The sequence below is a fragment of the Panthera leo genome, chromosome A2 (genome assembly GCF_018350215.1).
Source record: "Panthera leo isolate Ple1 chromosome A2, P.leo_Ple1_pat1.1, whole genome shotgun sequence".
Lineage (NCBI taxonomy): Eukaryota > Metazoa > Chordata > Mammalia > Carnivora > Felidae > Panthera > Panthera leo.
In genome coordinates, this window is record NC_056680.1 from 5,017,211 (window position 1) to 5,031,962 (window position 14,752).

The following is a 14,752-nucleotide window of genomic DNA, read 5'->3' on the forward strand; positions in this document are numbered from 1 at the left end:
TTCCCTCTGTCCTTCACTTCCTCCTTCCATTCCCCCTCCCCCCCACCCCTTTCCTGCCTTAGCCCAGAAAATTGTAATGAAATTACTGTATGCCAAGCACCCATCCTGTCTGGAATTTAGGTTCTGTGGAGGTCTAGGGAGCGGACAATGAGCAAATGAATACATTCAATTTATAGGATGCCTAAAGGAGATGACAGGAAGGGAGACCAGTGGAGTGTGTGTGTGTGTGTGTGTGTGTGTGTGTGTGTGTGTGTGAGTTGGGAGAGGGTGTTTGCAATTTTACAGGTCCTCAGAGAGGCTTCCCTGTAAAATTGTGCCATCAGTGACATTTGAGCAGAGACTTGAATGACGTGATGGGGCAAGCTATGTGGGTATTTGGAGGAAGAGCGTTTTGTGAGTAGTGGGGGAACAGCCTGTGCAAAGGTCCTAGGGCTGGCTCTTTATGGCAGTTGGAGGGACAGCAATAAGGCCCACGTGGCTGGAGCAGAGTGAGTGAAGGGAAGAGGGGGAGGAGAAGAGGACAGGTAGGGGACAGGGCAAGTCTTGCAGGGCCTTGGGGAGTGCTGGGAGGACTTAGGCTTTTACCCCAAGGAGGTGGGAGCTCCTGGAGGGCTCTGGGTGGAGGAGGGTGGGACAGGAGTTGGGTGCTCCAGGCTGCCCCCTGGCAGCAGGAGGCGGATTGGACTACAGAGAGTTTTTATCTGTCATCTCAATCTTCAGCTGAGAAAACCAAGGCCCAGGAGGGTGAAGTGACCTGTCCAGAGTGACACGGTCCCCAGAGGTTTGTCTGGAGCCGGAATCCACGGGCAGAAGCATCAGTGAGCCTGGTATCCCTGGATCTCTACAGGTCTCTTTGCCTTTAGGCCTCTGCAGTCCTGCCTTTTCCGGAATCTCTTCTCTGTCTCTCTCTATCTCTTTGTCTCTCCCCGAGTCTCTGCCCAGGGGGAGTCATTGTCTGGGTTCCCCGCTGCTGGTACCTGGATGCTGACGATAACGGTCCGGCCCACGGGCAGTAGGTCGTTGTCCACGGTAAAGATCCGATAGAGGACTGGGAGATGATGTTAGAGAAAGGGGGCGGTGAGTGAGGCCACGCCCCTCCCCACAGTGCCCCCCAGCCCTCTCTCCAGCCACCGCCCAGCCCCTTACCCGTGGATCCTGGGGTATAGATGGGCTTGTCCGTCTGGATGAAGAGGTACCCGCTCTGAAAGCTGACCAGCACCACCTTCTCCACTACGGTGCTCCCAAAGTCTGCCTGGATAGTCACGAATTTTTTCCCCTTCTCTGATGTTAATTCCTTGCTGGCTGGGATCTAGGCATAGCCAGAGAATCATTGAGATGCTGCCTCCTGGCCCCTTGCCCGCATTCACCCCCAGACTTTCACCTGCCTGCCCTTTCTGCCAATAGCACCTGTCCACCACTCCGGGTCCCCCTGGTGTGCCCAGGTTGGGAGCGGAGGAGTAGTAGGGGAGGGAGCAAGGGTCTCAGATGGGTAGGGATCAGAAAGGGGGATGAGTAGGGGGAATCAGACACGGGGCTCAGAGGACCTCACTCAGGAGAGGGGCTCAAAGCTAGGGGCTCAGGATAGGAGAAGCTAATTGAAGGAGGAGTCTCAGAGACGGGAGAGGGGCATCAGCAGGTACATCCACCTTGATTTTGACTGTGCTCATGTGGTTGTTGTCTTTGGTCAGAGCGCTGTTCTCACTGGATAACACTTGCTTTTTCACCGGGAAGTCGTGGACAGTGACCGCGACTGCAATGTTGTTTTCCAAGTCATGGGCCTCCAGCAGCACGGTCTCCTCATTCTCCAGCCGCAGGATGTTGGGGGTGATCATGGAGAACCTGCAGGTCGGGTGGAACACGGGATGGAGCTGCCGTTCTAGGGACCAGGGTTCCAATCCTCACCCACATATCACGAAGCCCCCAAATCCTGTGAAGTCAGATCTCCAGGCCTCCAAGTGATTCCGCAGCCACAGAATCACTGAACACACCACAGGCACCCAAACCTGTAGACCCCTGCTTCTAGAAACATCCGCCTCCCATTGTAACCCGAGTGCCATGAACCCCCAGCTCATGAAATCATGAGCTCACAGGCAGCCCAAGTCCATTCACATCCCAACCCGCTGACCCCTGCCTCCACAGACACCCACGTGCGCCCTGGATTCTACTAGGACCTGAACCCCACCCCCACCTCACAAGTAGCCCGGTTTGGAGAAGGGTCATGACCACTCACATGGGGTCCCCCGGTGCCAGGGGCAGGGTGGTAAGCAGCAGCAGCAGCAGGCTGGGGCCTGAGGCAGGCCCCATGGTGCAGGGACGGTGGAGGGACAGAGGGACGGAGGAAGCGGACTGGGAGGGAATGAGCAGAGGCTGCTGGAGGCTGCCTTTTATCTGGCTCCCGCCTCCCCCCTGCAACCTCAGCCCAGCCCGCAGCTCCCGTGGCTTCCCCCTTCCTGGAGCTGCCCCAGATTTCTCAATACCATTTCCTAAGTTTTTCAATCCCTGGGGCCAGTGTGTCCTGGGGTAACTAACCCAAGGGCATGTCCTCCAGCAAGATGGACACACCTCCCCCCTGCCAAGGTCTCCCTCGGGGTCAAGGTCAGTTGGTAAACAGGGACCTTTCCCTGTTGCACCTACTTAGCGGTGGAGGAACACTGAGGGCCAGAGAGCTCCCCACCCCAGGTATCTGGGCCTGGCGCCCAGTCAGTTTCTGGCCATGCGTTTGTTAACCAATGCCTTCCTATGGGTTCATGTCTATGCTGGTAGCTGGAGTCCCTCCTCCATGGTGTGGTCAGGCTGGGGGACAAGGTCCAGGACAGAGACTCCTGGCCCTACGGTGTGTCTTCCCAATGGAGAAGAACTCTGCTTTGTGGAGGGTCAGGAGAGACTTCTGAGAGGAGGGGACATTTCAGCTGGGCTTTGAAGTATGTGTAGAAGTTTACTCTCCCAGTGAGCATGTATTTTTAAAAATATTTGTTTATTTTTGCATGACAGAGACAGAGCAGGGGGAGGGGCAGAGAGAGACAGAGACACAGAATCTGAAGCTCAGGCTCCAGGCTCTGAGCTGTCAGCACAGAGCCCAATGCAGGGCTTGAACTCACAAATACTAGATCATGACCCGAGCTGAAGTCGGAGGCTTAACTGAACCAACTGAGCCACCCCGGCCCTGCAATGAGCATGTATTTTAATACAGGTGGAACCTGGAGCTCCCTTCATGTACCCTTGTCAGGATGCCTGAGAGACTATAATCGTTAAAAAAAAACTTTCCTCATCAGTGAGGCAATTTCCCATTGCTAGCTTTTTTTTTGTCTTAACGTTACAGTATTATCATTAATATTATTAAAATTATTATTATTCCATCTGTATTTAATTTTTTATGAATAGCTAATATCTTCCTATGGTTCAACACCTAAAGGGTCCACGTAGATGTACAGGGAAAAGGCAATTTGCCTCGTATTCCTGTTCCCAACCATTCAGGTCTCAGATGCCACAGTGAAACCAAATCCCTTGTTTCCTTCCAGAGATATGCATTTTGAATGCTCGCAAGTTTTAAAAACAAATTACCAGTCTTCTCTGCCTGCTATTCTTCCTGGTCTCCCTGGGTTACGCCTTGCCTTTTTCGTAAACAGTATCCCTCAGAGATCGTTTAATATCAGTGCCCAGAGAGCTTCCTTGTTGTTAAAGGCAACTGCCTCCTATTACATTGTGTGAAAGCGACCAGCCTCTTCCGCGTGGACAGACTTCCCTGGATACAGTGAGTGGTCTTGACCTGCATCACTTTCCAGCTCTGACACTTAGAGGTATACTTTGGCACTTGATTAATAGCCACGCTGAGCCTCAGTTTCCCCCATCAGAGGAGGTTGTAATAGCACTCACGTCACAGTTGTCATTGCCACGAAAGGACATGACCCTGGACCAAGAGCTACTTGCATTAATAATCCTGCAAGATATGGCTGTATTTCCCTCCGTGATTGTATTGATTTACATACTTGCTGGCCTTGCAGGAAATTGCTGGATTTCCCCACTGTCTCACCACGACAGCATGTTGGCAAAGCTTTGCGTTTTTGCCTCAGTGTTATTTGATGTGTGCCTGTTGGATTCCCAGCAAGGTTGTGCATCTGGGGGAAGGGGTGTGTGGAGTCCAGGGCACAGGAGGCAACAGGTATGTGGGTGGGGGATCCTGATCTCCGAAGGCCTGGTTTCCAAAGTCCCAAGGAAGGGGTTAATGGGGAACCCAGCTCTGATTTCCTGTAAACCATGTGCCTTTCCTGGCCTAGGCTCCATGCCTGGAGTTGGGGGAGGTGTGCAGACACAGAACAAACCTGGACCCTGTCTGCCTTGATTGCGTCACCCTTTCTTTGGGAGAGGGAGGGTGCAAGCACCTGCTTACTATCCAGAACTGAGATTCAACTTCTGAAACGGGTTGAGGTACCTCCTAGGATCCCCCAAATCTGAATTACTCCCATTTTCCTCCCCCACCCCGTTTCCTGGTTGCATTATAGCCCTAAACATTCAGGGTTTCTGCTTTGACTGTCTTGGGAAGGTATTCCTGCTGGCCTGTGCCTCCCAGCAAGGCTTGGTTCTGGCTTTCCCAGAGCCTCAGTTAATCCATCTGAACAATGGGATTGATGATAGTTGCTGCTGTTTTGACAAAGGTGCTGATGCTTCAGATTAAGAGGTCTGCAAAGGGTCCTGGCCCCGACCTCCAGCAAGTGACCAGAGGGGTGAAGGCAGAAGCAGAGGTGGGCCTGGGAGAAGGAAGGGATTCTTGGAAGCTTCATCCTGGGGAATGTGCATTTGTGCCCAGCAGTGTGGGAGAGGGATGGCAGGCAAGATAAGCCAGAAGGGGAGAGAGAGGAGGAGGCCTGGAGGATGGGATTCCCGTTAGCTGGCGTGCCCTGCCCAACATTCCAGCTATGGAGAGCGGGAGGGCCAGGCTGCCTGGGTTGAGGCTAAGTGGGGTCTCTGGAAGGCACTTAACCCTAACACAGTATTGGCTATGTGTCCCCGATTCCAGTTGAACTGGTGTCCTGAGTTTCGTCTGGCACCCCAGCTGGAGGAAGGAGAAGAAGGGGAAGGAAGGGGGAAGATTTCTGGGTGGGGGGAGCCCGGGCATCCCTCTCCCCCCAACCCCCTTGAGTGCAGTGATTTCCCTGCTGCACCCCCCACCCTCACCCTTGAGTCGGTGCCAGGCCTGGGAACAGCGGGGACTGCCCCTCCCCTCCTGGCCCCCCACTTCCAGGATGGGGTCCTTGCTACACTGCTTTCTGAGATTTTCCCTCCAGGACCCATGGCCTGGGCCCCTCCCCCACCATGCAGCCCAGGCCTCCCCTTCTCCCCCTACTCATTACTCATTAACTGGAAGGTAAACTTGGCCCGGCTGGATTTGATCTGCCCCATGGCTGCTTCCCCCACTCCCCTGCACCCCTGACTCAAGCTCAGGAGAGGCCTGAGCATCAGGGACCCCCACCCTGGAGGGTGCAGGGGCAGGCTGGACATTCACAGCCACGAATGTCCCTCTGAGAATTGCGTGACAAGCCAGTGGCATGGGAGAGGCAGAGGCTCAGCCTGGTGCCCCGCACGTGGTGAGGCCTCACTGCACATGGACTGTATATTTATTGTTTCCAACACCTGCTTCTCTTCCTCACCTTGTTTCGCTGACAGCCCTGCCCGTCCTCCAAGCCGTCCCCCAGCGTCCTCCCTCTCCCCTGCACTCACTGTCCCAGTCCATCTGTCTGTTGTCCGCACCCCTGTGGTCTGTGGCCTCCCTGCTGCAGAATCACTCCTTTCAACTCATCTACTCTACAGCAACGGGGGACTTTGTGTAAAAACACAGCTTTGTGACCCTGCAAAACTATGGTGTAGAATACGCGTATGCACGCTAGTGAGTTGGTCTCCATGAGACTCAGACGCAGCACTTTATTTCGTGAAACTTGTTTCTTCTGCATCCCTGGTTTGCAGACCAAGAGACTGAGCGCTTTGAACACCTGCCCAAGATCCTCTAGGTGGGAGGAGCTGGGATTTGAACCCAGGCAGCCGGGGTCCAGACTTCAGGCTCCTAAGCTGTAGGAGTCTCTGACTGCTGTTGTAATAAATGACCACGCACTTGGTGGCTTAAAATAATACCTGTGTATTCTCTTACAGGGCTGGAGGGCTGAAGTCTGAAATCAAGGTGTGGGCAGGGCTGTGTTCCTTAGGGAGGCTCCAACGGGGGGACCTGGGAATCCACTTCCTGCCCTTTTGGGCTTCTAGAGCCCATTGCACCCCTTGGCTCAGGGGGCCAGCTAAACCTCACAGCACATCCCTTATACGTGTTTCCTTGTGGCTCTCCTTGTCTGACTGGGACCCTGATGCCTCCCTCTCATAAGGACCCTGGTGATGACATTGGGTCATCCAGGATCACCTCCCATCTCAGCGCCTTTAGCTCAATCACATCTGCAAAGTGCCCTTTGCCGCATCATGTGACATCCTCGCAGGTTCTGGGGATCGGGACGGGGACTTCTTTGGGAGCCTGGATTCTGCGCACCCCTGCACGCACATGGAGTAAAGCACCGACTTCGATGGTCACGTCCTTCCCTGCTGTAACCTTCTTGGCTCCCACAGGCATTAGCACGAAGTCCAACTGTTGTCTTGAGGCTTCTGCCAGCTGCTCCCCCACCCTCCCTGCCCCCCTCTCGGCCTCAGCCAGCCCTGCAGGGGGACTGGCAGGCTATTCTGGGCTTCTCCGCTTGCTCACATAACTTGCTCAGTCTGCAATGCCTCCTCACTTCCTTGTCTGGCTGGGCTATTTATTCATCTGGGCCCCGTTATACTTGTTTCTGTTTGCAGGAAGACTTTACCCCTGCCCGATTCTCTACCTGTCATCCCATGCCTGTAGGGTGGGGTGTGGCCCCCACTGAGAACTGTCTGCTAAGCTCCAAAAGGGGCTGTGGCACTCTGGCTGAAAGGGGGTCTGGGATAGGGGAGACAATGACATCTCTGGAGCTGCCCACGTGGGTGCACAGGTGCAGTGCTAATCTGAGGTCACTCTTCAAGGGTCAGGGCAGCCCACGAAAGGTTAGGCTGTGCTGAGCCACTCATACCATTATCACATGTGTGATACTCAGTGGCCTCACGGAGACCTCAGTTTACATGTTAGGACACAGAGGCGAAACCACCTACCCCGGGGCACACAACAAAGGGCGCGGAGGGTTGGGGGAGGCCGGAGGTTTGGTCGCAGGGAGTCTAGGTGCCGAAGGGCAGTGTGGTCCGTGGTAAAGTGCAGCTCTGAAACCAGACTGCTAGTGTTTTGAGCCCCGAGTCTCTCAACTCATCAGCTGTGTGACCCTGGGCAAGCTACTTAGCCTGTCTGTGTCTCACAGACTTAATAGGAGTCAGGGTCAATGGAAGCCTTCGAAGAGGGTGTGGCGTTCAGCGTTAGCCACAATTAGACACTTCAGTGCCCACTACTTGTGGGCCTACCAACCAGCAAGTTTTCCTCACCTCCAGCCTCTATACACGCTGTCCCTCCCCTGGGCCTGCCGTCCTTTCCCTACTTCTCTGATCACCTCCCCCCAGCTTCCCAGGCTGGGTCAGGGCCCTGTGATGGTCTCATCCTTATCCCTGCCTGGCCCCTTCCCCCAACCGTGAGCCCCTTGAGGGTCGAGCCTGGGTCACTGCTCTGTCCTCAGCACCGGGTTCAGGGCCTGACGTGTAGCAGTTGCTCGAATGACATTTACTGAATGTGGAGGGCAACGGAGACTGAAACCTCCCCCACCCCCCATGAATACAGGTTTCTCAACTGTAAGCACAACCTCCGTGTTAGACCTCAACACCCAGAAAAGCAAGAAACCAGGCTAGCAAAACAGATCGGTCATTATTGCGCAACTGCAAGCGGCAGATGGCTCCAGGGCGGGGACAGGATTGCCCAATACTTGGGGGAGGAGGGGGGGCTCTCTTCTGAATGGGCTCTGGGGACTCAAGGCTCAGGGAGCTAGGCGCAGCATGCGCCCCGGGCGCCCTCCTCCTCCTGCTCCTGGCGCTTTGGGAGCCCGCAGGAGTAAGGAATGTGTGTGTGGAGCGGGTGGGAGCAGGCGGGGACGGAGGGCTGGTCCCAGATGCCGGGATGATCACAACAGCTCCCGCCCGCTGGCCGTTTTGTTGACTTTGGACAGGCCTTCCCGGAACCCAGAATTGGTCATTCTAGAGGCAGATAACCAGGAGGCGGCTCAGGAGTTGAGGGGGACCAGGCCCCGCCCCCGATGGCCATCAAATCCACTCCTAGAGCTCCCCGGCCCCGCCCCCCGAGCGCTGGCCCCGCCCACCCTGCCTCCGGGACTCCTGTGCCCGCGCCCCCCACCAGCCCCTGAGGCCCGGGGCTCACAGTTGCTCCATTTGCACGTCCTCCTCGTCCTCCTGGGGCAGCTGCAGGTATGGGTTGTTGCCTGCAGGCTGGAACTTGTAGCCAGTGAGCACGAAGAAGGCCAGAGTGGAGCCTTCTACCAAGAGCTGCAGGGCAAGGGCAGGAGGAGTGTCAGGCACGCCCCCTGCACCCCCGCCCCCAAAGCTGTCTGGCCCACCCTCCCATCTGCCTATGGCCCCCGTGTCCACCTGGTACAGCCACTGCCACTGGAAGGGCACGGCCACCCGCAGCAGGATGGCGATGATCCTCGTGAAATAGACGTAACAGATGATCTGCCGGGACAGAGACAGAGGGCAGGGCGTTGGGGCTGAGTGATGGCTGGCTGATGGCAGAGGGAGGGGTTAGAGTGGGTATGCCAATGGGCTGGTTGTAACCCCCGGAAAAAACAATCCCCCCGAAGACCACAAAACTCCGCCGAGTGAGAATGGGGCTCCTACCATGACATAGTAATGCCGAAACAGCTTCAGCTTGGCCAGGTTCACTGCCACTGAGGGTGTACACAGAGAGGGGGGTTAGGGGAAGGAGGCTGGGGGCATGGGGAAAGGGAGAGGTGTGGAGGAGGTCTGGGGACTGGGAGAACATCTTGGGGAGGGGCCAAGGGGCAGGAAACCTGGAGGGGGATGTTTGGGCTGGGGAGTGCTGGACGGGAAGCAAGGTAGAGAGGCAGGAAGGCAGTGGCGGCAGGGAGGGAAGGGACATCCAGGGATCAGAAAGAGGGTCCTGGAGCGGGACAGGGGCTGGGGGCCCAGGAGGTCCTGGGACCAGGGCCTCACCCTTTCCATCAGTGCCCGATGCATCCTGGAGATGCCGGATAGACCTGGAATGGGGCAGGGGACACAGGAAGCTGTCAGCACTACCTCTGGCCATGTTTGTGGTGGCCTGGGGGGGTCGGGGGAGGGGTCCTCAGCCTCCAGCAGGGGGGTCACGTGTCAGATCCTCACCAGACCACAGGGAAGAGAATGGCGCCACAGCAGATGAGGTCCACCAGGAAGAGGGTCTCCTTCCAGAGCCTGTAGTCGCTGGCGCCCTCCTCACGGGACTCAATGACGATGTAGGCCACGTTGGCCAGGACCTGGGGGCGGTGTAGGCTGGGTAGGTGTGCCCCAAGGGCCAAGGTGTGCCTGGTCCCATCCCCACCCACCGGCCTGGGGCCTCCTGTGCACCTGCAGGGGAATCACGATCCCAAAGATTTTCTTTTCCTTGTCTGACAGGACGTACTTGACAAAGGCCCAGCCAGAGCCGATCAAGGCGATGGTGATGAAGAGGAGAGCGCCCTTCAGCCTGGGGAGTGTGTGTGGTAAGAGGGGGTGCCCGACCCTCCCCAGCCCACCCCCCAACCTGCCGCAGAGAAGGGCACTCACAGGTGTGTGATGTAGTGCATGACAGCGAGGCCTTCGAGGGGGTGACCCTGGCTGTTGATGAAGTAATAGTTGATCTGGAGGTGGACGGATGGACAGTCAGACAGACGGACGGATGGGTGGGTGGACAGTGACAACTGGGAGGCTAGCGATGGCTTAGGAACATGGACGATCACTGTTGCATGGTGGTCAGAAAGTGGACAGAGCTGACAGTTATGACCAGGATGGCAGGTGGACTCAGAAATGGCCGTGACAACATAGGGGTGGACGGCTGGGATGACGGATGGGCAGTCACAGCCGTGACAAAGGCAGGGAAGTCACAGCTGGATGGATGGACAATGAGATAGTGAGACAATCAGTCAGGGGGAGAGTCAGAGCTGGGCCAGTGGACAGTCACAGCCGGACAGAAGGACAGGCAGACAGCTGGGCTGGGTGGACAGCTGGAGGCCACAGTGCAAAAATGGCTGGACATGTGGACAGTAGGACAAATGAACTCCCAAGCCCAGGGTCTGCAGAGATTTGGGGAGTGGGCTGCTTGGGCTTCTTCCTGGACCCAGAGACCCCAGCCCACCCCCTTCTGCTCTGGGCCCAAGCTCTCACACTGTGGAAAAGGAGGGAGATGCTCTTGGTGAAAGCCAGGGCTGCCATCAGCCAATGGATCTTGAAGACGTTGTACCTGGTGGGGGGTGGGGAAGGTCACGGACAGAAGGAGGTGGAGGGCATTAGTTAGGGGCAGGGATGGGAGGGTATGAAGAGAGGAGGTGGGGGACCCCTCCCCCCAACCAGGCATTACGTGTTCCTGCAGAGAAGGGACACCCAGAAGATGCCAGCAGCCAGGAAGCAGGCAGACATGACCATATACAGCTTGAAAAGGGGAATTTCTGCCGCTGACAGGAAGCCCTCAGGGTTCTTCTCCCGGATCATGACCTGGGGAGGGGGCAGCGGTGGGGATGGCATACCAGCTCTGGACGTGCAGAGCCATGAGTGTGAGTCTCACTCTCCCACTCTCAAGCTCCCCCTCTCCGTGCCTCGGTCTTCCCATCTCCCAGGTGGGTACATCGGTCTACCGGTCCACAGCATGGCCTCAGGGAGGATGTGGCAAAGCCGCCCTGCGTCTGCTCACCGTGATGTCAAACGGCTGCTCCTGGCCCGGCCTGGAGTTGTAACAGTTGTGGAAATTGAGGTTGTACTGGCCTTCCTCCGCCTGAGAGCCGATCACGACGTGGAACTGGGGGGTGGGGGGCAGACAGGGGGAGTGGAGGCCTCAGCCTGGGAGTCCCCACTCTGGGAGGAGGTGGGGCCACAGGCGCTCACAGACACTCACGCTGAAGTTGTAGGAGTTGTTGAGATGCCCGAGACCCAGGATCAGTTCCTTGTCCTTCCCACTGGGGCCCTGAGGGGACAGAGTGCTGCATGGAGCATTAGCTGGCTCCCAGCCTGGGTCACCATATGCCCCTGAAGAGACCTTCCCCGAACCTGCTGATCTCCCTGGGACACTGTGGGTTTCGACTTGGCCTTGTCAAGCGTAGTGGTGGCCCCTGTAGGGGACAAGTGAATGAGTTGAGAGATGGATGGACAAATGGACAGCAGAAAAACGGGAGGCAGCCCAGAACAGCCCTAGCCATCTACACTCTCCCCGCTCACATGGCCAGCCTCACTCACCGCTGTCCACCTTAGGGGTGACTGTGTGCACTGGATTTGAGGGCCCTGGTTCAGAAGGTGCTTCGGGGAGGAGCCCAGGAGAGATGAACAGCTTCTTCTGCTCTCCATACTTCCTCACCTGGACCCTGGGGTGAGGGTGGGGACCGTGAGGGTGAGGCTGAAGGCTTGGGTCATGTGCATGACCTGTGCAGAGGAACTCAATGGCCCCTTGGGCCCTTGGGATCTCCTTTCTGAGGGCAGCACCAGGCTGAATCAGCGGTCACACAATTCCAGCACTGGCCACCACCCATCAGGACGACAGCCACATCTATGAACTGCCTGCACCCGTGACTGTCACTTCCCGTGACAGTGACTTACTCGTTCTACTTCAGCGCATTTTTTTAAATGAAAATGTGTCTATAGACAGGCTACATGGTATTGTGGGACTCTGGTGCCAGGCTGCCTGGGTCCACATCCCAGTTCTTGGGCCTCAGTTTCCTCTTCTTTAGAATGGGGATAATAATAGTATAAAGAATCGATGAGTTCACACCTGTAAAAGCTCGCAGGATGCTGCCTGGCACACAGGAAGCATTCAACAAGCATGAACTATTGCTGTCAATTCTCACAACACTCCTCTGTGTCCGTGTCTTCTGCCCTGAGACCCCAACACTCTCTGGGTACCCTGCCCCTCTCCCTCCTTCCCGTAACCAGAAGGCTGGAAGGCAAAATTGAAAAGCACGTGGCTTTCTTCCTAAGAGCACGGAGGTTCTTTCCGGCTGGCTCCTCACTGTACCTGATCAGCTCACGTGGGTATCACACCCAGGGAAACACAAATGACGGAGCCCCTGGCCCATCAACTTACCGCAGATCCTTGGTGTTGATGAGGAAGAGAACCAGGAGGTTGCTACTGTTTTTCCAGAGAGGACAGTCGTGGGGGTCCCGGGTCTGGGGGGTGGGTAAGAGGGCACCTTGGTTACCAACTCCCACTAACCCACCCCCACCCTGCCTCCTCCCCGTGTACCCCGCAAGGGAGGGTCACTTCTTGCTCCCCTCTCTGGGAAAGAATGAGGGCCTCTGGGCTCCAGATGTAAAGGACAGACATCCCAGGCCCTCCTCACCCCCTCCCTACCTCCCCCTCCACTCACTGAGTAGGATCGAACACTGCCAGATCGAACCCGAGTCAGACTGAACCCCACCTGGCAGGTGGAAAGAAAAAGGGACAAAATGAGGGATTGCGCAGAGACCTCGCCAAGGCACCTCTTTTAGTAGCAATAGGAATGTAACCTCAAATTTACTGAACACCTACTATGTACTAGGTCCCACATTCACTCATGGAATTTTCCAACACACCATCCTGCCCCTGGCTTCTCATACTCTTAACTCCTAACCATCTCGAGCCACTCTACGTGGATGTCACTTCCCTAGGGAGACTCTCGCTGGTCCTCTGGACCTAGCCCATCCTGTTTTCACCCAATTAAAATGTTGATGTAATAATGCCCTCCCTCCACCAACCCAAGCTCAGGGTCTAGCATACATGGCACGAGATTTTGTTTTTCCCATGTTACAGATGGAGCCTCAGAGGGGCCAATGCACTTGCCCAAGATCACACGGATGAGGGGCAGAGCTACAAACTGAGGACAGGGGGCTTGGAAACTTGTGCTCTTCGCCCTGCTCCAGCAAACTCCTCAAAGCCCCTCACCAGCGGGGCCTTCTCTTCTGTCTCCTGGAGGCCCAGACGCAGGAGGCTCAGGTCCACCTCCAAGGAGCCATTGGTGTAGAAGCCGAAGCTATTCAGCTGGATGTCTGCTCGCTTCTCCCCCTGCCGGAGACCAAGGAGGAAGAGGCAGCGGCAGCTCAGACTTCTTTCCAACTCAGCCCCACGGCTCTGGCGCGAGGTCCCCCTAAGAGCTCGGCCCCCTCCTGGTACCCCTAGATTGAGGACAGGTCCAAAGAGTAATGGGAGAGGCTGAGAAGGCCTTCCCGGAGGCCATGTCCCCAGACCAATCCCCCGGGGAGGAACAGGGTAGCCCCACATCCTCCAGCCACCATTCTGAGAGTCCAGCAAAAGAAAGCGTGGGGCATTTGCAAGTCTCCGCACTTGGTGAACACCACCCCAAGAGCAGAGTTATTTATCTTGGTGCGCCGAGCTCTGACCTCCCAGTTTGTAGATTCCAAATGAGTCCCCAAGATCCCAGTGAGTGCCCAGAGAACCCAATCCTAGAAACCCCAGGGACTCCCCTGGGCGGCGCCAAAGGTGCCAGCGCCCCCCAGAGCAATCTCAAGAATTTAGAGGACTAAGGGGCGGGCGGGAGGGGGTGGGGTGTTCCCTGGAGCTGAAGACCCACCCCCCCAACGGGCGGGGCACAGTCCTAACACTGCCAGCCAGGCTGCGCCACCAGAGGACTGAAGGGACTCCTCGGACGAGACCACTCCGGGCCTGGAGGCGGGGGGCGCCGGACCGCTCCATCCCACGTAAGACGAGGGGGAGGTAGGACGAGACCACTCCAAACCAGGGGCTTCTTCGAGACAACACTGCGCCCCCCGCCCCAGTCCGCCGCGCGGCGGGACTCACCGTCAGCGCCAGTCGGTGGATGCGCCCAGAACAGCCACCCAAGAGCAGCAGCAGAAGTAGCAGCTGCCCCCACTCCGGGGGGCTCAGGCGGGCGAGCCCCCTCCTCTCGCTCACTGCCATCTCTAGAGCCACCACCTCCCCTGATACCGCCTCCGACGCCCCCACCGCCAACGGGTGAGCCAATCGCCGCACCGTGAGGGCCGACCTTCCGGCATTTCCAGCCCGCCCAGCCAATCAGCGACTCTTTCCTAGAAAATCCGCATCCCCACCCCTGCACGACACCAAACAGACAACACCGGCTCCGAATGGGGTGCTGATAATGCTTGACCCCACCTCCGCTCTCACCAATCATTAGAAAGATTGTCCCGATGTAATTTGACAAACAGTCCACCTAACCAATTGTGATGGATCTGATATCCCGCCCTTGAAGCGGAACTCCTTCATCCACGCCCAACTGAAGGTCTGTCCAGGACTACATTACCCAGAATGCAGTGAGAGCAGACAGCGCAACAGGGCATTCAATAAACTACATATCCCAATATCCCCAAGGACGGACTTCCCCTTTTCACCCCGGGGAAGTGGCTCCTAGCCAGAGCACAGATTTTTGGTAAACACACGCATCTGCCGAGGCCTGTCCGGTTCTAATCTTTCTGATCCTAGGAGGCCTAAACCTAGCCCCAGGCTAAATCTTGGCCCTAGGATGACCTATGACCCTGGGCTGAATCCCAGCCTTAGGCGGAGCCTCCCTCCCTCGAGCGAGGCAACTAGAAGCCCATGCACAGA

At 56.8% G+C, this 14,752-nt stretch overlaps 2 protein-coding genes and 1 long non-coding RNA gene across 6 annotated transcripts in view; 1 reads left to right on the top strand and 2 right to left on the bottom strand.

Annotated features, from left to right (window-relative positions):
- LOC122213846 (complement C3-like) overlaps window positions 1-2,365 on the bottom strand; it is a 40,137-nt gene extending 37,772 nt beyond the window's left edge. The window contains exons 1-4 of the mRNA XM_042928185.1: window positions 2,231-2,365; window positions 1,647-1,839; window positions 1,147-1,309; window positions 978-1,048 (exon numbers count right to left, since the gene is read on the bottom strand). Of these exons, the coding sequence (XP_042784119.1) occupies window positions 978-1,048; window positions 1,147-1,309; window positions 1,647-1,839; window positions 2,231-2,304 (501 nt within the window). The 5' untranslated portion in view covers window positions 2,305-2,365. The remainder of the gene's footprint in view (window positions 1-977; window positions 1,049-1,146; window positions 1,310-1,646; window positions 1,840-2,230) is intronic.
- LOC122213850 lies at window positions 81-13,099 on the top strand. 3 transcript variants are annotated; one of them, XR_006199652.1, is made up of 3 exons: window positions 81-847; window positions 9,610-9,695; window positions 12,965-13,099. It is a non-coding gene; the product is annotated as an uncharacterized LOC122213850 (long non-coding RNA). The 3 variants fall into 3 exon arrangements; XR_006199653.1 differs by lacking the exon at window positions 81-847 and adding an exon at window positions 8,748-8,816; XR_006199651.1 differs by lacking the exon at window positions 81-847 and adding an exon at window positions 9,423-9,490.
- On the bottom strand, window positions 7,834-14,120 carry GPR108 (G protein-coupled receptor 108). 2 transcript variants are annotated; one of them, XM_042928187.1, is made up of 18 exons: window positions 13,970-14,120; window positions 13,097-13,216; window positions 12,543-12,593; window positions 12,260-12,342; window positions 11,419-11,543; window positions 11,233-11,294; window positions 11,081-11,149; window positions 10,880-10,984; window positions 10,550-10,683; window positions 10,357-10,432; window positions 9,760-9,833; window positions 9,562-9,679; window positions 9,340-9,470; window positions 9,172-9,215; window positions 8,836-8,885; window positions 8,587-8,670; window positions 8,360-8,484; window positions 7,834-8,178 (listed from the first exon to the last, which is right to left on the bottom strand). In XM_042928187.1, the coding sequence occupies exons 1-18, from the start codon at window positions 14,087-14,089 to the stop codon at window positions 8,106-8,108; spliced, it is 1,644 nt and encodes a 547-aa protein (XP_042784121.1). In that variant the 5' UTR covers window positions 14,090-14,120; the 3' UTR covers window positions 7,834-8,105. The 2 variants fall into 2 exon arrangements, with proteins under 2 accessions (XP_042784121.1, XP_042784122.1); XM_042928188.1 differs by lacking the exons at window positions 12,543-12,593; window positions 13,097-13,216; window positions 13,970-14,120 and having other exon boundaries at window positions 11,081-11,165.
- Window positions 14,121-14,752: the final 632 nt, after the last annotated feature.

What these genes read in the sequence shown, in the direction of transcription:
- GPR108 (XM_042928187.1), bottom strand. Translation starts at nt 14,089, where the DNA reads ATGGCAGTGAGCGAGAGGAGGGGGCTCGCCCGCCTGAGCCCCCCGGAG. An exon ending in GCAGTGTTCGATCCTACTCA is followed by an intron (nt 12,343 to 12,542) that starts GTGAGTGGAGGG and finishes CCCACCCCCCAG; the next exon opens with ACCCGGGACCCCCACGACTG. An exon ending in GGATCGTGATTCCCCTGCAG is followed by an intron (nt 9,471 to 9,561) that starts GTGCACAGGAGG and finishes CACCGCCCCCAG; the next exon opens with GTCCTGGCCAACGTGGCCTA.